The sequence below is a fragment of the Kogia breviceps genome, chromosome 10 (assembly GCF_026419965.1).
Source record: "Kogia breviceps isolate mKogBre1 chromosome 10, mKogBre1 haplotype 1, whole genome shotgun sequence".
NCBI classification, from domain to species: domain Eukaryota; kingdom Metazoa; phylum Chordata; class Mammalia; order Artiodactyla; family Physeteridae; genus Kogia; species Kogia breviceps.
Window position 1 is genome coordinate 105,507,236 of NC_081319.1, and position 21,344 is coordinate 105,528,579.

At 54.3% G+C, this 21,344-nt stretch overlaps 1 protein-coding gene and 1 long non-coding RNA gene across 3 annotated transcripts in view; one reads left to right on the forward strand and one right to left on the reverse strand.

Annotated features, from left to right (window-relative positions):
• LOC131763895 (uncharacterized) overlaps positions 1-18,481 on the reverse strand; it is a 72,700-nt gene extending 54,219 nt beyond the window's left edge. The window contains exons 1-3 of the long non-coding RNA XR_010835202.1: positions 18,423-18,481; positions 17,500-17,621; positions 16,686-16,793 (exon numbers count right to left, since the gene is read on the reverse strand). This is a non-coding gene — a long non-coding RNA (uncharacterized lncRNA). The remainder of the gene's footprint in view (positions 1-16,685; positions 16,794-17,499; positions 17,622-18,422) is intronic.
• The window catches only part of TUBB2A (tubulin beta 2A class IIa), a 50,961-nt gene that overhangs the window by 28,044 nt on the left and 1,573 nt on the right, over positions 1-21,344 (forward strand). Inside the window, exons 1-3 of one of the 2 annotated variants that reach the window (XM_059076616.2) lie at positions 18,529-18,697; positions 20,339-20,447; positions 20,782-20,892. In XM_059076616.2, coding sequence (XP_058932599.1) covers positions 18,641-18,697; positions 20,339-20,447; positions 20,782-20,892 — 277 coding nt within the window. In that variant the 5' untranslated portion in view covers positions 18,529-18,640. Of the gene's footprint in view, positions 1-6,344; positions 6,454-18,528; positions 18,698-20,338; positions 20,448-20,781; positions 20,893-21,344 lie in introns of those variants that run through there. The other variant, XM_059076618.2, reaches the window with a different exon arrangement.

The following is a 21,344-nucleotide window of genomic DNA, read 5'->3' on the forward strand; positions in this document are numbered from 1 at the left end:
GAACTGGCTGCCGGCCCTGCCGCCTGGGCACCGAGCCCTGTCTCCACCCTGCCCACTGCCCCCCAGAACCAAAAGCCCGACTTGGGGATGAGACTGTCCAGAGACGTGCCAGGCCCCTTCGCCCAGCAGCTCAGAGCCCTGATGCGGACGCCTCCCCGCGCCCGCGTCACCGAGGCCCCGGCCCGGCCCGCACTGCAGCCGTGCAGGCGTATTTCAAGTGGCAAGTGAGGATGTTAATCGTGCAGCACAGGGGCCGGACGCAGCCGTTCGGACCGGCGCCTGCACAGAACGCTCCCGAGAAAAGCGGCTCTCAGCAGCAACGCCCGGGAGCTCACATTTCACTAATATTTATGTCAGAAGAGAGGTGCTCGAAACAGCAAATGCGTTTCAGCTTCGTGGAAAAGGGTAAGGAAACGCTCTGGATGCAGGAAGATCAAACCGTTGCAGGCGGGAGGGAGGGGCCGCCCCATTCTCCTGTTCCTCGCCTACCTCCTCCCTCCCCAAGCCCGTCCCCGTATGAGGACAGGGGCTCAAATTCCTGAGGTCCCAGCGGCCACCTGCAGGGCCCATCACAGGGCAAGCACGATGACAGACTCAGCGCCAGGATGACCGGCCCCCGCGGCACAGACACTCGCTGGCCCTGGTCCCTGTCCTGGTCGCTTGCAGGTCAGGGCAGGATGAGGGCTCTGCAGAGCCGCTGCCCGCTGCCCGAGGGGAACAGGTCCTGGGGTCAAGGGCACAGGCTCTTTGGAGTAAGGCGTTCTCACGGCTGGGGCGCCGGTAAAGGGAGCCTGCTGTGAAGACAGAAAGCCTGAGGGAAAGGGAAAGGGAAAGGCAGGGAGTGAATAAAAATAGAATCACGCTCACTGCTCTGACAGGCGAGACTCTCAGTGAACGTGGTCCTTCGGTGTGCAGAAGTATCTCGCAAATGTAATCCCACCGGCAAGCTTTGGGCTTTCTGTTTCTGCCACAGTAGCGCCCTAACAAAGGGCTGCAGCGCTGCCGATGCAGGAAAAGAGGGAAAGAGTGGACACCGGATGGACCACCCCCCTTCCTTTCATGCGGACGGTCCTGCGGGCTGTGTGGTGGTTACCTAGGAAACAGCGTGGATGTGAAACTCCAGGAAATGCGTGGTCAGGTGGAAGGAGATGCAATTGATTTTTTTTTTTTTTTTTGCTGGCACTGCGCGATGCCAGGCCATTTTCTTAACCCCTCTGCACCAGCTTCCTCACGTCCGAGGGGGAGATCAGATCTACCCGGTGTGCGTGCGAGCGGGCACGGGCACGTGCGTGTGTAAAGCGCCTCGGCCAGCTGGGGACACAGGAGGAGCTCGGTGTGGACTCTTTCCTTCCTATGCCCCCTCGCCAGGCACCACTGAGTAACTGGGACCCAGGTCTGCTAGAGAAGCAGCCTAGGCGATCCCCGTGAAGAGCAGGCCCTGTGAACTGGGGCTGGCCCTCTCCAGCGCCGGGGACCTTCTGCCACCATACGAAGAGCATGGCTAACCCGAGGCGTGACGGACGGCTGGCCCAGCCGACGTCACGCCGACGGCGAGCCGCCGGACCGACGGGCCGCCGACCACCAGCCCCAGCGAAGGTGCCCAGGACACGGAGCCCCGGGGGGACTGGCCCTGGACAAATGGCACTCAGCCACCCCTCAAACCTGTGCTTAACCATAAGCGCTTTGTCTTAATCCATCGAATTTGAGGGCGGTTAGTTACAGAGCAAAAGAGAGCAGAGGCGATCACTATTATTGGGGCTTTCTTCCCGAGGTGACCGTGCTCCCCACAACACCCTCACCAACACCCTGCCCCCACTCCTGGCTGCCAGCAGGCTGAGGGCCAAGGAGAGGCCTGGGGGGGCTCAGAATTTAGTAGAGCATACTCCCCACGTCCCCTGAATAAATGAGCGCCAGCTACAAAGTCTGGGCAGGGGCCGCGGTGTCCACACAGAAGACTGCCCTCACTCCTGACAGGTACAAGCTTGACAGGCCCCCCAAACCACCCCCAGTTTCAATAACCTGCCAGAAGGACTCACAGAACTCACTGAAAGCTGCTCTGCTCCTGCTTACGGTTCATTACAGGGAAAGCACATGGGTCAACATCAGCCGAGGGAGGGGAACACGGGAGGGGTCCAGCAGCGTCCAGCAGAGGGCCAAGGGCCCACGGCTGGCATCTCGTGCCTCCGGAGGAGGGGGGGCAGGTGGCTGTAGAGTCCAGCAGCGCCTCAGGCGGCTCCAGACTTGGCCCTGGGGGAGGGGGCCTCTCCCCCTCATGTGCCGTCAGCACCCTTTCCCGTGCAAACCATTTCCTTCCACCACGGCACGCTCTTCGCACGCCCCGCTCTAGAGAGCATTTCTCTGACGTCACCCAAGACATTCCGGGTCTTTCAGGTTCCAGGGTTATCCTGCGTCCTTCAGCCACCGGGGCGGTTTCAAGTAACGTCCAAGAGCGGGCTAGGCGTGATCTCGGCGATGCAAGTTTTCCGGAATTCTCCAGTGGGCACCGCCAGGCGGGATTCACAGGCTTTCGCCATGAGCCCCCCGTCTGCACCCCGCTCGGCTCACTGTACGGATGATCTCTCCGCACTTCGCCCCGGCCACACGAGCAAGCCGGGGGCTTCGGGCAATCTCGGTGACTACCGCTCAGCCGTCGAATCAACAGCAATAAAGCTGGCGGTGGCTTTACCTGCCTCCTGTTTTATAATACTAGGCAGGGGAGGCACTCCCCAGTCAGACACAACATCTGTCCCCAGGAAACATCCAGGTAAAAGACACACATCCACTTCACAGAGTCTGCTGGAACGTTTCAGTTTTCATCCAAACTTTCGCCTCAGTCCCACAGACTCTTTTCTCCCCGTATCCTCCGAATCTAACCGCAGCTTCAGCAGCAGAGTACACGGGGCGCCCGTGTCGAGGATCTGGCAAGCATCTCCGCCACCCCCTGCGCCTCCCGCCCCCTCACGCACCCTGGGCTCCCAGCTCGGGGCGGGGGAGGGGCATTGCCCAAGGGACCCGGGCTCTCAGCCCGTCTGTGCCTTGATTAGACTACGGGGCCGTCACCTCATGAAATCCGTGGTCAGCCGTCTCACTGTCACCTGTGCCTTCCACCTTTTAAAATTCCTCCAAACCAGGGTGAACGAAGCCGACTTAAGGCCCTTCAATGTGGAGGAACCAGCAGAGGCTCCCCTGGGCCCATCCGACTTCCGAGAGGGCTGCAGTGAGACCTTTATTCTCATCCCATCAACGTCTGCTTTATTGACTCTCAGATTTGAGCCCCACCGGGACCGGCTCTGACTTTCCCCTTTGTCTTTTCCCCATTATCTTGCAGATCTCAGCCACCTGGGTCTCTGGCTTAACTATCCCGTTTGGTGTCAGCCCTGAGTCAGCTCAGAGCAGCCTGAATCCAAGCGTGGCTCAGCCTCAGGATCCATCCTGACACCCCACTTTCACTTTGGTCATTGCAGAGAACCACCACGCAGGGACGGAGACTCATTCGCTTGTTCTCGGTTACTCCGCATTTTTTCATGCGCCCGGTGAGCCAGCGCCTCGGGGGCTGGAGCCACCACGTGACTGTTCCCTCCGACAACGAAGTGCAGCACAGCTCCGGTTCCACACCTTAGCTAACCTGTGGTCCCCTAGGAACCACAGGTTCATCATCCTCCACCCCATCACCCTCCCTCTTCTTGAGCCATATGTTTCTGTGAGTCAGGGTCACGCGAGCAAATGGCACTTCTGACAGCAGCTGTGAAGCATCTGGGCCAACTGTGAGGTTAGAGGGAACGGTCTCCAAGACTATTCTTGCTTCTGACACCAACTGCAAGGTCAAAGGTCCCCAAGAGCACCCTTAGGTTTGATCATTCACTAGGAGGGCTCAGAACTTTACCGAAAGCTGTTACGCTCAGTTACAGTTCTGTTTTGTTTTCACAGGGAAAAGGATACAGACTAAAATCAGCCAAGGGAAGAATGCAAAGGGCCGAGTCCAGAGATGAAGCAAACACAGGGTTTCTGTTGCCCTTGCATGGAGTCAGGACACGTCACTTCCCTGCATCCACGTGTGACACCGTGCACGGACTGTTGCCAGCCTGGGGCGCTTGCCTGAAGCTCCACGTTCAGAGTTTCTCTTGGGCTTCAGGGCCGTGTGTGTGTGGACATCCCAGCCCCATCCCAGCCCACACACCAAAGCCCGCCACTCCCTCTCCCCACATGGCCTCCCCTTGGTCCTAGAGGGGCACATGGCAGGCATCTCTTCTGTACTACGTTTCAATAACCTGCCCTCAGGAAGCCCTGGGAGAGAGGCTCATCTCTGCGCTGGAAGTGGGCTTGGAGCAGACTGGACAGGAGATTCAGACATCCTAGCACGTGGGACATGGTGCGGGGTCTGGTGGATATGACCTCTTGGTTCTACAAATGTCTCCCATGGGGCAGGGCATGGCCAAAGCTGGGAAGGTCATGCCTGTGGTTGGATTAGATCCCGTTACTAGCGAATCTTACTGGCCCTTATCAAATCGTTAACCAGACTGCTTTCCTTCTTCACCATAACTGCACTATTACCTCTGATTTCAGCTTTCAGGCACTAGATGATCCAAAAGCTGTCTGTGGCTATCTTCATGGAACAGAAGCCTATGCTGCAGCTACAAGTCACATGCAGAATCCCGGCTGCAGAAAGAAGCTCTGCCCTTCCTTCCTTGCCACGTTCTCAAGAAGCCTCAGAACAAGAGCCTGGGGGATTGGGAGGGCTCTCAAAAGGCTTGACCGCTGCAGGCCGCGTGCGGACATGTGTGTCTGGAGCTGCTGCCGGTGGGCCACGCAGCCAGTCTGCCAGAACCTCTACGCTTTCCTCCTCGGCTTCAGGAGGTGACCAGCGCCGTGGACAGTCTTCCCGAGGACACACAGCATCACGAGAGAGCTCCAGGAACCCAGCGAACGGTCCTCGACGGGGGTCTGCCGTCGGACATGGTCCGGGCTGCCCGAAGGGGCCCTGGGGCAGAGGGCCGGAGTAAAGGCTGTGCGCGCAATCCCATAAACGTCTACGCCGCCGCCCGACATATTTACCGCCAACCGAGAAATCCATCAGATTGCCACTGTCGCTCTCACTCTGCCATTTAAATATGCTTCAGGCCCAACGTCTCAGAGCCTTCTCAACCAACTGCCTTCCAACTTCAGATTGTGTTTTTACGCCCTAATTTAACCTGCAATATTTTTAAAAAATAATATTCCTGGGCTTCCCTGGTGGCGCAGTGGTTGAGCGTCCGCCTGCCGATGCGGGGGACGCGGGTTCGTGCCCCGGTCCGGGAGGATCCCACGTGCCGCGGAGCGGCTGGGCCCGTGAGCCGTGGCCGCCGAGCCTGCGCGTCCGGAGCCTGTGCTCCGCGATGGGAGGGGCCGCAGCAGTGAGAGGCCCGCGAACCGCAAAAAACAAAAAAGAAAAATTCCTAAGCATACCTCTTGTGAAACCCCTGGTCTCTAAGAGCCTCTAACACCTGCCAGTCCAGGAACGTGCTCAGCGGATGGTAAGAGCTGGTCCTTCAGCGCCACCAAGAACCTGGAAGCCCACCGAGCCCTGACAACGAACGGAACCCGTCAACCTCACACTGTTATTCACCCCTAGTAGCGTTTAACCGCAGATTTTGTCTGTATAGAACAGCAGGGGCAACGACCAGGTGTTCACAATTGCCCGCCTCTTGCCAGACGTCAGCCAGTGCCGCCTCCACGCCCCCCCCCTCCCCGGCGGCCGCAAGCACACACGTGCGCGCTGCGCCTGTAACAGTGCGGCCGCTGATCTCACATCGGCTCGTCCCACCCGCGCTCCTCCCCGCCCGCAGAGCTCGCGCCAGCCCTGTTCACCCCTCCCTACCAGAAAAAAGCCTGTTCTCTTTCATTCTGGATGCTTTGCACGTTTCTGAGACCGGAGCATTCTCCCTACAGTAAAAGACTTTTGGATTAAAGCTGCTCCATCGCTACGTCTGCATGTGTTTTACTTGACAGTAGGGTCCCAGCTCTGGCCACTGCCCGCAGGGGTGACCCGTCCGTCAGCTGGGATGCGGACCCTCAGCCCTGCCTGGGGGTGACGGCCTCCGCGGCCCCCGCGGCTGCGCCCACTCTCCTCCTTCAGGGCTCCTCCCAGCTTTTCAGCCTGTCGCCGTAATACGGCTGGTGCTCGGCGGATTCCTGAGCCCCTCAGCAGCAGCTGCTGGAGGATCAGGGGCGGGCAGCTATCGGCCCGTGCGGGTCTCCTCGACCGCCTGACCGCAATGCCGCCGGTCCAAGGATGGGAGAGGAAGAAGAGGGCCATCTCTACTGACACCTCGGATGCCAGGCCATCACGCCGTTTTCTTTATTTCCAGTTTTGGGAGGTCATCAGCGACGAGCACGGGATCGACCCCACGGGCAGTTACCATGGAGACAGCGACCTGCAGCTGGAGAGAATCAACGTGTACTACAACGAAGCCGCCGGTGATTATCGGAAGCTTTCCTGCCCCCTCACCTCGCTTTCTGTTTTGCGCAGACGCAATGTATTAGGAACGTGCAAATGACAAAGAAAGGCTTCCTGCATGCATGTTTAACTGCTCAAAAACACACTTCAGAGTTCCTGGAGTCTCCTGCATGTTTGTCAGGACGAGGCAGGCCATTATCTCCCTTTGTAGAGCAGAAACCGCCTCTAATCTCCTACTTTTGTCTCGTGCTGGAATGTTCCCTGCTGAATTCTGCCCTAAAAGGCCCAGAGAGCAGGGCACTGTCTGTGATTGCTGAGTGCCCCGCTGGAGGCTGCGTGTCCACAGAGGCCCTGAGTCCTGGCCTAACTGGCCCCGGTCCACGGGCTGTCACTCCACTGGCCCCTCTCCGCACCACTCAAAGGACGGGGTACGCCTGCAGAGGGTCCGTCCCATGGCAGAGCAGCCTGGAGAGGGCAGAGAATAAAGAGCAAAGGGAAGCTTCCAACAGCAGCTCCCAGGTGACTGGACATCTCAGAGGACCAGTGACAACAGACAAGCATTTCCTGAAGCCAAGGCCAAAGGCACAGGTCACAAGCAGCTGAGACAGCTGCCCGGAGCGGCCTCTTCTGATCACGTGTGCCTCCCCCCTGCCTGTTCCTTGTAGCTGATGGAAGTATTTTAAATACTGAACGCAGGCCTGAGCAAACCGGCCGTGAACACGGGGCCCTTCCCCCAGAACCAGGCCCAGGCCCACCCAGTAATGAAACGTCCTTCCCCTACGATCCCAGCACTACGGGCAGAGAGCAGGAAAGGCGACGTGGTCTTTGCAGCCCCACAAAGAAGCAGCACAGCCTCACCTGAGTCGCCAGAATGAGGCGGCCGCCTGGAAGCTGACGCTACATAGCAGCGCTGGCGGCAGCTCTCAGCTGGGAGCCACCCAGCCTGTTGTGGGTCCAGCGGCCCCCCACCCACCCGACCCCAGTTCGTAAAGGACTCAGAATCCTGTTTCATGGGGGTCCAGGAAGAGACTGGAGATGCTTAGCTAGTGAAGACAGCACGTGGGGAGCACGAAACTTGCAGGAACTGAAAAGCGTGGAGGAGAGACAGCGTCACCGGCTAAGGGGCCCAGCCAGGACCCCGGGCTACGCGGCCTGTGTCGCTAGACAGGGAGGTCTCCTGAGGAGCATCTCCATAGCTGACTGTCCCTCCCAGACCCTCTTCTCGTGTCCTGCCTGTAACACCCCTCTGCGAGGACGATCAGTCAAGGACAGACGGGAGGCTAAATAGCCCAGCTTCCCTGATTCGGGGGGGGGGGCAACTCAGCGATGGGGTCTCTTACGGACCCCAGGGCGGAGTGCCGCTTCCTTCCTTCCTTTCCCCGCTCCGTCCCCACTGCCCTCCCAGGCTTCCTGGGATCAGCCCCCTAACAAGCTTCCACTCAAATCCTCGTCTCAGGCCCAGAAGTAAATCCAACCACCTACAGTCAATCTTTGACAAAGGAGGCGAGAATATACAACGGAGAAAAGACCGTCTCTTCAGCAAGTGGTGATGGGAAAACTGGACAGCCGTGTGTAAATGAATGAAGTCAGAACACACCCTCTCAACATACAGAACAATGAACTCGAAATGGCTTAGACTTAAACACAGACATGACACCACAAAACTCCTAGAAGAGACCATAGGGAAAACATTCTCTGACATAAATCGTAGCAATATTTTCTTAGGTCAGTCTCCCAGGGCAATAGAAGTAAAAGCAAAAGAAACCGTAATCAAAATGAAAAGACAACCTATAGACTGGGAAAAAATACATGCAAATAATACAACTGATGAGGGGTTAATTTCCAAAATACATAAATAGCTCATACAGCTCAATATCAAAAAAAGAACAAACAACTCAATCAAAAAACGAGAAGACCTACACAGACATTTCTCTAAAGAAGATATACAGATGGCCAACAAACACATGAGAAGACGCTCAATATCGTCAATTATCAGAGAAATGCAAATCAAAACTACAATGAGGTATCACCTCACACCAGTCAGAACGGCCATCATTAAAAAGTCTGCAAATAATAAATGCTGGAGACGGTGTGGAGAAAAGGGAACCCTCCTGCACTGTTGGTGGGGCTGTGAACTGGTACAGCTACCCTAGGGAACAGTATGGAGGTTCCTCGAAAAGCTAAAAATAGAGTTACCATATGGTCCCAGCAATTCAACTCCTGGGCATATATCCGGAAAAGACAAAAGCTCTAATCCGAAACGATACATGTACCTTAATGTTCATAGCAGCACTATTTACAGTAGCCAAGATATAAAAGCAACCTAAATGTCCATCGATAGATGAATGGATAAAGATGTGGTACATATATGCAATGAAATATTACTCAGCCATAAAAAAGAATGAAATTCTGCCATTTGCAGCAACATGGATGGACCTAGAGGATATTATACTGAGTGAAGTAAGTCAGATAAAGACAAATACTGTATGATACCACTTATATGTGGAATCTAAAAAATGATACAAATGAATTTATTTACAAAACAGAAAGAGACTCGCAGACATAGAAAACAAACGTATGGTTTCCAAAAGGGAAAGGGGGAGGGGGAGGGATAAATTAGGAGCTTGGGATTAACATATACACACCACTATATATAAAATAGATAAGCCACGAGGATTTCCCGAACAGCACAGGGAACCATATTCAACATCTTGCAAAATATAACCTATAATGGAAAAGAATCTGAAAAAGAAATATATATATATATAAAACGGAATCACTTTGCTGTTCACCTGAAACACACTACTGTAAATCAACTATACTGCAATAAAATAAATAAAATATCTAAAAAGAGCATTTTATAATTAAAATTAATAAAGTAAAATCCTTGTTTCAGGGCAGGGGCACTGACCTCAGACCAAAGCGGAGGCAGCGGTGCGCTTTTCTCGTGCACTGCATGCAACACACTGCCGCAAGCCCGATGGCGGGAGCCTCAAAATCAACCTACGGCGTCTGGCAGGGCGCGGCGGGTTCTCTGCTGGGGGCCATGCACAGCCGACCGTCCGGGCTGCTCCATCCGCAGCTTGCGTCCCCCAGCACCCCTCAGGTGGTTAGCAGAATCCAGTTGCCTGCAGTCTGGGGTCCGAGGCCCCTGCTGGCTTCCTGGCGGTCAGCCAGAGGCCATGCTCAGCTCCTAGAGGTGCCTGCCGACACCAGCACGGGGCCCACGACACGGCAGGCTCACCTTCAAGGCCGCCGGGAGAGGATCTCCACTGCACTGAAACTCTGAAGGCTTCTGCCGCCAGCTGGAGCAAATCCTCCCTTAAAGGGCTCACGTGATTAGTGAAGGCTCGCCCAGGTAATCTCCCTATTTTAAGGTCAACTGATTTGGGGCCTGAATTACGCCTGCAGAATCCCTTCACACTGCACTGAGATTAGCGTTTGATTGAGTAACTGGGAAAAGGCGTGTGCACCCCGGGGCTGGGGAACGTTGGGGCTTCGAGCTCTGCCCACCATGAACGAACGGACAGCTTGGGGACTGAAACGAACAAGGTTCCGGGAACCTCGGTTCCGACGGTCTGGATCTGTGCTCACGAGGGACGTGATTTTTCTACTTAGTAGCTGTAGGGCTTTGGGCGAGTATTTCAATCTCTCTGAGCCTTAGTCCTGTTCAGGAAGCTGCCCCAGAACACGCTTTGTGGCTTCTTGTCAGGAACTCTGCACGGGGCACTAAGATAGGCTAGTGTTGGAATATCTTTTACTGTTTGAATATTTGATTTTCAAGTCCACTCAGAAGTCTATGCCTCTATGTGACCATTCTTGGAAGAGTTAATATACTTGCTCATTAGAATAAGGTCTTAATCGACTGGTATTAAATTACCTTCTTGGTACAGATTTTCATGAGGGGGTGGAGCCTGTGGGGTCAAGTTGGGGGAAGAGCAGCAAGATGTGGAAAAAAACGAAAAAGGCAGCTGAGCCACCCGTACAGTCTCCCCTAGGACTGGCTCCAATTCAGTAGTTTAAATTTGCCAGTGCAGGAAGTTAGGATGGAAACTTCTGTCTTAGGCTGGACTCGGGGCAGCAGCCCCACAGGCAGAGGCCCCACTCGAACTTACCCCTGTACTTCCTGGTTCCCTTGTCTTGCTTTCACACCGCCTCCTTTCAGCCCAGCAGTAAGGCCGGAGAGCAGGTCTGGGCCTGCGCTAACACTGGTCATTAACACTGGTCAGCCTGGACAGCTCACCTGTGCACCCGCTCCCTCGGGGCCGCTGTGCTCCCTCACCCTTCCCCTGCTCACCTGTGCCCCATCCTTGGCTTCCATCCTCCGACCTCAGCCCCGGGATCTCAGGGGCACCCAAACTCGCATGAATTACAAAACTATGCAACCAATGAAATTAGAACACTTCCTAATATCATACACAAAAATAAACTCAAAATGGATTAAGACCTAAATGTAAGACCAGACTCTGTAAAACTCTCAGAGGAAAACACAGGCAGAACACTCTATGACATAAATCACCGCAAGATCCTTTTGGACCCACCTCCTAGAGAAATGGAAATGAAAACAAAAATAAACAAATGGGACCTAATGAAACTTAAAAGCTTTAACACAGCAAAGGAAACCATAAAAAAGTTGAAAAGACAACCCTCAGAATGGGAGAAAATATTTGCAAATGAAGCAACTGACAGAGGATTAATCTCCAAAATATACAAGCAGCTCATGCAACTCAATATCAAAAAAACAAACCATCTAATCCAAAAATGGACAGAAGACCTAAATAGACATTTCTCCAAAGAAGATCTACAGATTGCGTACAAACACGTGAAAGGATGCTCAACATCACTAATCATTAGAGAAATGCATATCAAAACTACAATGAGGTATCACCTCACACAAGTCAGAATGGCCATCATCAAAAACTCTACAAACAATAAATGCTGGAGAGGGTGTGGAGAAAAGGGAACCCTCTTGCACTGTTGGTGGGAATGTAAATTGATACAGCCACTATGGAGAACAGCATGGGGGTTCCTTAAAAAACTAAAAATAGAACTACCATACGGCCCAGCAATCCCACTACGGGGCATATGCCCTGAGAAAACCATAATTCAAAAAGTGACATGTACCACAATGTTCACTGCAGCTCTATTTACAGTAGCCAGGACATGGAAACAACCTAAGTGTCCATCGACAGATGAATGGATAAAGAAGATGTGGCACATATATACAATGGAATATTACTCAGCCATAAAAAGGAACGAAATTGAGTTATTTGTAGTGAGGTGGATGGACCTAGAGTCTGTCATACAGAGTGAAGTAAGTCAGAAAGAGAAAAACAAATACCATATACTAACACATATATATGGAATCCAAAATAAAAATGGTTCTCATGAACCTAGGGGCAGGACAGGAACAAAGACGCAAACGTAGAGCATGGACTTGAGGACATGGGGAGGGGGAAGGGTAAGCTGGGATGAAGTGAGAGAGTGGCATGGACATATATACACTATCAAATGTAAAATAGACAGCTAGTGGGAAGCAGCCACATAGGACAGGGAGATCAGCTCGGTGCTCTGTGACCACCTAGAGGGGTGGGATAGGGAGGGTGGGAGGGAGGGAGGTGCAAGAGGGAGGGGATATGGGGACATGTGTGTACGTATAGCTGATTCACTCTGTTATCCAGCAGAAACTAACACACCATTGTAAAGCAATTATACTCCAATAAAGATGTTTAAAAAGCCCCACAAAACTATACAACTGTAAAAGTCACCTGCGAACCTGCTCGGTATACACGCATTCCACGAGTTAACAAAAGTTTGACTGTGAAACACCCGGTACACCGAAGTGTCTGGTTGCACGTTGCTTCTCTATCCTGTAATTCACCATATCTCTCCCGCTTCACCCAAAGCAAGCAAGCGGTCCTCGGCCATGCGCCCCCTGCCGGCCAGTGAGGGGAAATGACTGGTCCAAGACCTCTGGTTTCCTCGCAGGCAAAGCGCACAACACGTGCCTCCCACCCTCCCTCTCAGAATTCACAGCTCTGTTCGAGCTCTCTCGGGGCATCCCTTTCCTATATAATGCGTCTCTATCTTCTTTAATCTCCATATTCCTTCTAGTTATCAAAAAAATTTAAATTATTCCTTTATATCCAGACAATGATACTAATTGTAAAGGTTGGATGATCCAGTTGAAGGGCTATCTAGGCCCAAGTTTAAGGGCTGTGTACATCTAAGATACTCCTGCTTCTGGAGGCATCGCCCACATCATATCAAAAGTATTTAAATTTCCTTTTTGTAAAATTTTTACTTTATTATAATTTATATGTTATGATATAAAAGTTAAGTTGCATTTGGCTAATTGATGTGATATGTTTCATTTAATTAAACATCTATTAATTTCACTATGGCAGGTTTCTTTTCATATTTTGGAGTTGTCACCTCCACCCCCCATCTTCTTAGGTCCTGAAAACTAGCAAGGGCTACGCTTACAGTGCCCAGTGTTAAACTGGGTTTGCTGATGAGATTAACAGAGTAGACCTAACAAATACTTCTTCTAGTTAAGAAAAACAAGAGAGTATTGGCAGCAAGTTACAAAAGCATGAGACTACGAGTGTTCAACAAAATTTGGTATAAATCAAACAATAAATTTAACAAAATTAACCCGCCCCGTATTTGAAATGATGCCTATTACTGTTTTTGTACCACGTGACAAGTAGGCATAGATAATAACCGATGATAAACAAGTAGTATTTCTTCACAGTCAAATCAAGTATGTCTGGGACTTAGTTGGCAAACAAAGGAGGGAACTGTGAACAGGAAAACAATCTGGGGGTTTCTCTGAAGACTCCTGGCCGCACGAGTGAGGAGGTCCCGGAGACTGTATTTTTCCAGAACTTCAGTGCTCGAAGGTCTGATAAACACTCTTACAATGTACCTCAATATGATGTTACGGTTAAAAAAGGCACTGCATATTTCAAGTGCATCTTCCCTGGCAGATTTGACAAGTCTGGTGGTAGGTGGCTGCTCGCCCCTCTGCGAAGACTATTCTAGAGAAAGCTGCGCAGACCACGTGGTGGGGGACACAGTGCGGGTGGGGAGTCTTGTGTTACAGGTGAAAAGCCTGGCATTTGGGATGGGGCATGGGTGAGCCAGGGAGCCCCCGGAGAGCAGAGGGCGGTGAAGTAGGGAACGGGACTGCAGCAGCCTGGCTGGATGCCCAATGCCTACTTGCTGTTCGCCTCTGCTCTGCACACTTTCAGCAGAAGACAGAATTATTAGGCTCTGCAGGACTTGCTGGCTTCCTCACCTCGGAGAGGGGAATACTGACGTCAGTCTTTTCCGTAATCTCTGTTTGCCTCGAAAGTGAAACACAGCAAACCCTGGGCTCTGGAGCTTCCAAGAAAATGACCAGCACCCTTTCTGTGTCCAGCTTGGCCCCATGGCCATCAGCACAGCTGGCTTCACCAAACGTCTCTGGCGACTCAGATTTTTGTGTGAAGAAAGCCTGCATTCAGAAAGCAGGTGGCGAGGGAGCCAGAAAGTTGGAAAGTTGCGGGGGGGGGGGGTGAGGCTCTCTCGGGTTTCACGCCTCCTGCAGGGGCTGGTCCAGTCCGTGTCCTGCCCTCGGGGTGTCTGTGCTCAGAACTGCCCTGCACAGTGTAGGGACGCCCATTGACCTGCAGACCCTCAGGGTTTGGGGGTGCGGAGGAACATCCAAATGGGGTCTCAGCTCCCCGCTTAGGAGTTCTGCAGCTCGTCATTCCCACAACACCTTTCCTTGCTGTGCACAGCCTCGTGGACTAGGGGCCAGGACTGTAACATGGAAGTGTGTGCACTGTATTACGAGGCAAAGAGGAGGGCACATCGTGGAGACAGGGACATTGGCGGTGAGCCCTGATTTACGGAGAAGAGCTCCCTGGAAGGAGGGAAGGAAACAGTGATGCCAACTGCAATAGCTAAGATTGCTATAACATTTACTGGGGGTCAGAGGGGCTTCCAGGTGCTTTCCCATATTAATTCACTCAGTTCTCGAAACAACCCCAGGAAGCAGGTACTGTTATTATTCCGCTTTACAGATGAGGCAATAGAGGCACAGAGAGGTCAAGCAACGTGCCCTAGGTCACACAGCTAATAAGTGGCAGAGTCAGGATATGCACCCACTCCATCCATCCAGGGCCTGTGCTCTTAACCACTCAGGGAATGTGGGGTGGGCTGAATAGGGGAAATTCACTCCAGTCCTGTGAACAGCCTTGGCCATGGGAAGCAGAGTTTGCTCAGAGAATTTGGGGTGGTCCAGGTTCTCTAGGTTATGGGGAAAATGGTAGCAGTTGGGAAAAGGTTACACATATTTGAGAATTTGTGAGATTATGTCTCATTTAAGTCATAGCATAAGAATAGCAGTATTTTTCATTCTTAATGTCCAAGGCAAAAATGATTGAAACCATGTTTTAAAGGAACAAACAAAAACATCTAAATAACCCATGAAAGGGAAAAAAAGGAAAATATCAAACATGAACAGTGAAAAAAATACATCTAGAGGAGTGTGGAAAGACATACTTGTGTTCTTTAGTATTTTATAAATTTTCTAATTTTGTATTCAGAAAATATGTATACATGAAATGTGTTCTTACCACAATAAAAATATATATGTATATACAACGTATGTGTATATTACACACACAGTATACTGTATCTTTTTCAATTATGAAAGGCCCAGATGGACAATTCTAGTAAAATAATTCATACTGGGACATGAAACATTCCAGAAGGTAGCTGAGAAACATTACATATATTTATGCTAAATTATTATTGTCTGGGGCAAAAATTTATAAACTTTGGTGGAGCTGACATCTTTCAAGTAAATTAAATGGGAGTTCGGACTGTTTATGCTTTAGACAGTCTTTTTAAAAAGGAAGCACCTCAAGTGCTCCAAGCGAAATTCCTCCATCTTCATAAAGAGATGCTTTTATTAAAAACCTGAAAATGTGTGCAAACGGTCAAGGGAGCGGGGGCAAGGACATTTTAGATGTTTCGGGGAAAGAGAGACTGAGGTGCCGCATCCCTTGGGCCTTCTCTGAGGCCCAAACAAATAGGGTGTGACTGTTCTGGGATAATGGATACAATCGTATTGCTACGATGGTTCTTGAGTTTTCATTATTCTACAGAGGAAGCTGATGTTCTCAAGATGTCAGGACGCCAGCTAATATATTTCAACTAGATGCCATTCGCCACTTAGCAATGCATCAACCAACGGTAATTACCACCATCACAGTACCAGGCGCTCGGAGGGCACTTTCACTAAGAGGCTCTCAGCAAGGCAGGAGAGGGGGAAGGGCCGGCAGGGCCCTGCAGTGAGACACAGGCCCAGCTTCCACAGGGAACTCTCACCTCCCCTCTCCAGCCTGAATTTTGTCATCGTCACCCCAAAGTGCCTGAGGGGTGGGAGTGGCCCAAACGCAGTCCATGACATCAGGCCCAAAGCAGGAAATGACCCACAGGAGGCGGGTATTGGCTCACCTTCCCCATCGCCCTGCCCAACAACCAGAAGAGCTGTTCCTTTTAGACACAAAGAGAAGTGGGGAACAACCCCCTTCTCCCCAGACCTCGTCAAAGCCTAACCCAGGGAGGGGGTTCCGTGGGCCCCATTTCCTGCTGCTGTCTGCACAGGTGCCGTGTGCCCACGCGGGGGTGTCTGGGACACACATGGGGCAGAGGAGGGCGGCTCAGAGTCCTCAGGTGAGTCACCTTAGGTCGGGCAAAAGCACTATCTCCAACTCTGCCTGCGTGCTTCTCTGATTACACGGGAACAGGCATGGGGCGGGCGCCGGGAAGGGAGCAGGCCGGGTGCACACTGGGTGGCACTGAGGCAGCCTTCGCTGCCAGGGATGCCCAGGGGCCCGGGCCTGCTGCAATCAACGCTGTCACTTAACATTTGTGAACTGGGCATTTAGCAGATAAGCGTCTCTCATCTTCACAACTTAACAAAACCCATTTTCCATGTTTCGGTTACAGTAACAGAGGCTGAGAGCTTAGGTGACCTGCTTAACGACCCGACCAGGACACAGAGAAGTGGACACCCTCCACGCGTAGAGAGATGCCCACCTACTAGGGTCCCCTTGTCCCCAATACCATCCCTTCCAGGTCTCATCTTCTGCTTCTACTTGGCCCCAAATCCCTACCTTGAATGAAACAACGAAGGCCAAGAAGCAGTAATCTCTAGAAAATCTCTGTGGAACTGTGTAATCACAGAAGTTACCTGGAGCACAGCTGTTCTCTGGAGAGGTTCTGGAAGGCTCTAGATGGTCATGAAGAGCCCAGGGAGCGGAAGCTGGGGGTAGCGGTGGTGAGAAGGTCTAGCCAAGCCCTAGGCATGGGGGTACAGCATCAGGGGGATGCGCTGAGCTCTGGGAGCCCAGCAGCACCGCGAGGGACAGAGGAGGAGGAAGCCTAGGAGACCCGTCCCCATCCCGGGAGGGGGCACCAGGCACCTGTCTGCCTGCGGAAGGACCCTGAGGACCGGCTTCCCGAAGCAGGGGTGATGAAGCTGTGACTTTGCCCACCAGTAACATGACAAATGGGCTTAATATGTACAAGGACAGCATCACCTTGGGTTTTATGGGGACATTTTTGCTCCATAAACTTGACCCGCTTTCATATGGAGCTTCTCGTTTCCTACTCACAAAGGTGGCTCCAGGGCACCTATAATGATCTTTTTGTGTGTGTGTGTGTGGTACACGGGCCTCTCACGGCTGTGGCCTCTCCCGTTGCGGAGCACAGGCTCCGGATGCGCAGGCTCAGCGGCCATGGCTCACGGGCCCAGCCGCTCCGCGGCACGTGGGATCCTCCCGGACCGGGGCACAAACCCGCGTCCCCTGCATCGACAGGCGGGCTCCCAACCACTGCGCCACCAGGGAAGCCCTTAATGATCATTTTTATAAGCCTGAGAAACTGGCCTCAGAGAGGAAAAGAGAGAAAGAAGTAGTCCCTGGTCTCTGCTCCCTGGCCACCTGTTCAGGATGGTTCGTAGGGATAATTAGGGTTGGATCTTACCCTAAGCCTTTGAAACTCACCTGGGCTTTCTCTCTTTGTAGAAGGAAGCTAGATGCCTTCACTTATAGACTTTGTGGCAGCTGGTCAACTCTTTGAGCCTCCTTTTTCAAGCCGTGAACTTGGAATGGTAATAATGTTTACTCTAGAACAGCAGAAATAGAATGTGAGCCACGTAGGTAATTTAAAATTTTCTAGTCGTCACTGTGAGTCTGGCAGTCATTTAAAAAATTTAACAGAAGCAAGTGGAATTAATTTCAAAAATATATCCAAGATATTCTTTTGATAAGTAATCAATATACAAAATTAGTAATGGAATATTTTACATTCTTTAAACTTCATGAGTCCATGAAACCGCATGAGTATTTTACACGAAAGCACATCTCAGTTCAGACTCCCAGGGTTCAGGTGTTGAGTGGCCACATGCGGCTGGTGGCCTGGAGCTAGAGGTCGAGCCCCATACGGTGGCTGTGGGCACGAGGGGACATCACGCGTGGAAGGCACTTGCTTGGGCTGACGCCGGGATGCCGCGCTCGCTGGGACACCCAGGCGCGCACGCGATATTCTGCACATGTAAGCGGCCTGTGCGGGGACCCAGGACCCAAAGCACACGCGAGACAGGCCCAGGCGCCCAGGCACTTCTCCCGGCCCCTCCCCCACCGACCGCCTTCCACACGTGGGCAGAGGCGGAGGGCGCCCACCCCGCCATCCCCGGCCTCCCCGAAGACAGCCGCCCTCGGCCCGCACCGGGACCCCCATCCTCCCCGCCCCGCACCCCCTCCCCGCGGTTGCACCCGCCGCCATTCCCAGCCCGAAAAGAAGGAGATCGAGGCCGCGGGCCCGGGACCCTGCCAGGGAGGCAGAAAGCCTAGGGACGCCGCAAACCCCACGGGAAAGGCTGGGCTGCCCACCCCGGGCACCCCGCGCAGCCCACCCCGGCCCGAACCTCGCGCCGCGCCCCGGCTCCCCCTCGCGGTGCCGCAGTCCCCTCGCCCCGCCGCACCGCCCCCGCGCCCCGCCCGCTGACGTCACCACGAGGGGGCGGGGCCTCCGCTATAAAAGGTTCGGCCGGAGGGGCGGCGGTAGGTTTCTGCGCCCGAGTCCGCCGCTCTGTGCCGTGCACAGCCTAGGGCCCGCGCCTCCACCCGCTCCGCAGCCGGCACCATGCGCGAGATCGTGCACATCCAGGCGGGCCAGTGCGGCAACCAGATCGGCGCCAAGGTGCGCGCCGGGGCGGGCCGCGGAGGGGGCGGCGGGTTCCCAGGGTGAAGACCGAGGAGGGGTCGGGGAGGGGTGGCGGGTCCCCAGGGTGCTCGCGAGGGGCCGGGAAGGGGTGGCAGGTCCCCAGGGTGAAGACCGAGGAGGGGCAGGGGAGGGGTGGCGGGTCCCCAGGGGTGCGAGCCAGGGCCCGGGAGGGGCTGGGGAGGGGTGGCGTGTCCCCAGGTCGAAGACCGAGGAGGGGTCGGGGAGGGGTGGCGGGTCCCCAGGGTGAAGACCGAGGAGGGGTCGGGGAGGGGTGGCGGGTCCCCAGGGTGAAGACCGAGGAGGGGTCGGGGAGGGGTGGCGGGTCCCCAGGGTGCGCGCCAGGGCCCGGAAGGGGCCGGGGAGGGGGCGGCGGGTCCGCAGGGTGCGCGCCAGGGCCCAGGAGGGTCCGGGGAGGGGGCGGTGGGTCCCCAGGGTGAAGACCGAGGAGGGGTCGGGGAGGGGGCGGCGGGTCGCCAGGGTGCGCGCCAGGGCCCGGGAGGGGGCCGCCGCCCCGGGTGGCGCGTTCTCGGCGCGGGGCGGGGCCCAGGAACCACAGAACCTGCCGCGGTGCGCGCGGCGAAGCAGCTGTGTGTGTTTAATCAAGGCCCCTTTGAAATTTCCTCGGATCCGGCCCTTCTGAGGGACGCGGTTGGTATTTCCCTGGTAGACTAGCCTCTGAGATTTGGATAGGGCCTTTGGGCATGATAATCCAGTGGCCTCATATGGAATTTAATTTGTATATTTTGTCTGTAGTTTGAATGAAAAAATGCAGTGTCATTGGGTGACATGTTATGGAGACTTCTCGTGGGTCCGACAGACAGGGTTGTTAGATCCCTTAATGCGAGCACCAGCTAGACAGAATGACGTATAACGTCGGAGTCTGATTCCCGCCTGCGCGGCGGCAGGTGGACGTCCTGGGCTGTGACTGTCTCCCGCAGTGGGCGAGGCGCCACGGGCATGGTGCATGGGTGTGGGCGGGCGCCTGCACGAGGACGTGGTCTCTTTCAGAAGCGCCATATTGCCCCCCCCGCCCCGCCCCCCCTTTCCTGCTGCAAATTCACAATGCAGCCTGCCCCCGCACTGTGGCCAGCTCCAGCCACTGCCCGCCGCGTGCTTCTGGGCTCCTGCCCGCGCTACGCACCATTCCGCTGCTGCAGTCAGTGGCCGGAGGGCAGGAGGATGTCAGCGCCTAACACTGCGCCGCTTGGAGAGCTGGGTCGGGTTTGTGCCAGGAAACAGTGATCCCTGCAGGCAGCCGCCAGGCGGGGTCTACCTGTCCTGGGTCCTGCCAGGACCCGTCCATCAGCTGGGATGCGGACCCTCAGCCCTGCCTGGGGGTGACGGCCTCCGCGGCCCCCGCGGCTGCGCCCACTCTCCTCCTTCAGGGCTCCTCCCAGCTTTTCAGCCTGTCGCCGTAATACGGCTGGTGCTCGGCGGATTCCTGAGCCCCTCAGCAGCAGCTGCTGGAGGATCAGGGGCGGGCAGCTATCGGCCCGTGCCGGTCTCCTCGACCGCCTGACCGCAATGCCGCTGGTCCAAGGATGGGAGAGGAAGAAGAGGGCCGTCTCTACTGACACCTCGGATGCCAGGCCATCACGCCGTTTTCTTTATTTCCAGTTTTGGGAGGTCATCAGCGACGAGCACGGGATCGACCCCACGGGCAGTTACCATGGAGACAGCGACCTGCAGCTGGAGAGAATCAACGTGTACTACAATGAAGCCGCCGGTGATTATCGGAAGCTTTCCTGCCCCCTCACCTTGCTTTCTGTTTTGCGCAGACGCAATGTATTAGGAACGTGCAAATGACAAAGAAAGGCTTCCTGCATGCATGTTTAACTGCTCAAAAACACACTTCAGAGTTCCTGGAGTCTCCTGCATGTTTGTCAGGACAAGGCAGGCCATTATCTCCCTTTGTAGAGCAGAAACCGCCTCTAATCTCCTACTTTTGTCTCGTGCTGGAATGTTCCCTGCTGAATTCTGCCCTAAAAGGCCCAGAGAGCAGGGCGCTGTCTGTGATTCCTTTGCCTACCGCAGGTCTGAGTCCTGCTCTGTCCCCGCAGGTAACAAATATGTGCCTCGCGCCATCCTGGTGGATCTGGAGCCGGGCACCATGGACTCGGTCAGGTCTGGACCCTTCGGCCAGATCTTCAGGCCCGACAACTTCGTGTTCGGTATGTAGCGTGGTCCCCAGGCACTGGCTCGGGGGGCCCACTTCCCCCTAATCCCCGTGGAGGTCACGGCTCTCACTGCTGAGTGCCCCGCTGGAGGCTGCGTGTCCACAGAGGCCCTGAATCCTGGCCTAACTGGCCCCGGTCCACGGGCTGTCACTCCACTGGCCCCTCTCCGCACTGCTCAAAGGACGGGGTACACCTGCAGAGGGCCCGTCCCACGGCAGAGCAGCCTGGAGAGGGCAGAGAATAAAGAGCAAAGGGAAGCTTCCAACAGCTCCCAGGTGACTGGACATCTCAGAGGACCAGTGACAACAGACAAGCATTTCCTGAAGCGAAGGCCAAAGGCACAGGTCACAAGCAGCTGAGACAGCTGCTTGGAGCGGCCTCTTCTGATCACGTGTGCCTTCACCCTGCCTGTTCCTTGTAGCTGACTTAAGTATTTACATAAGGTT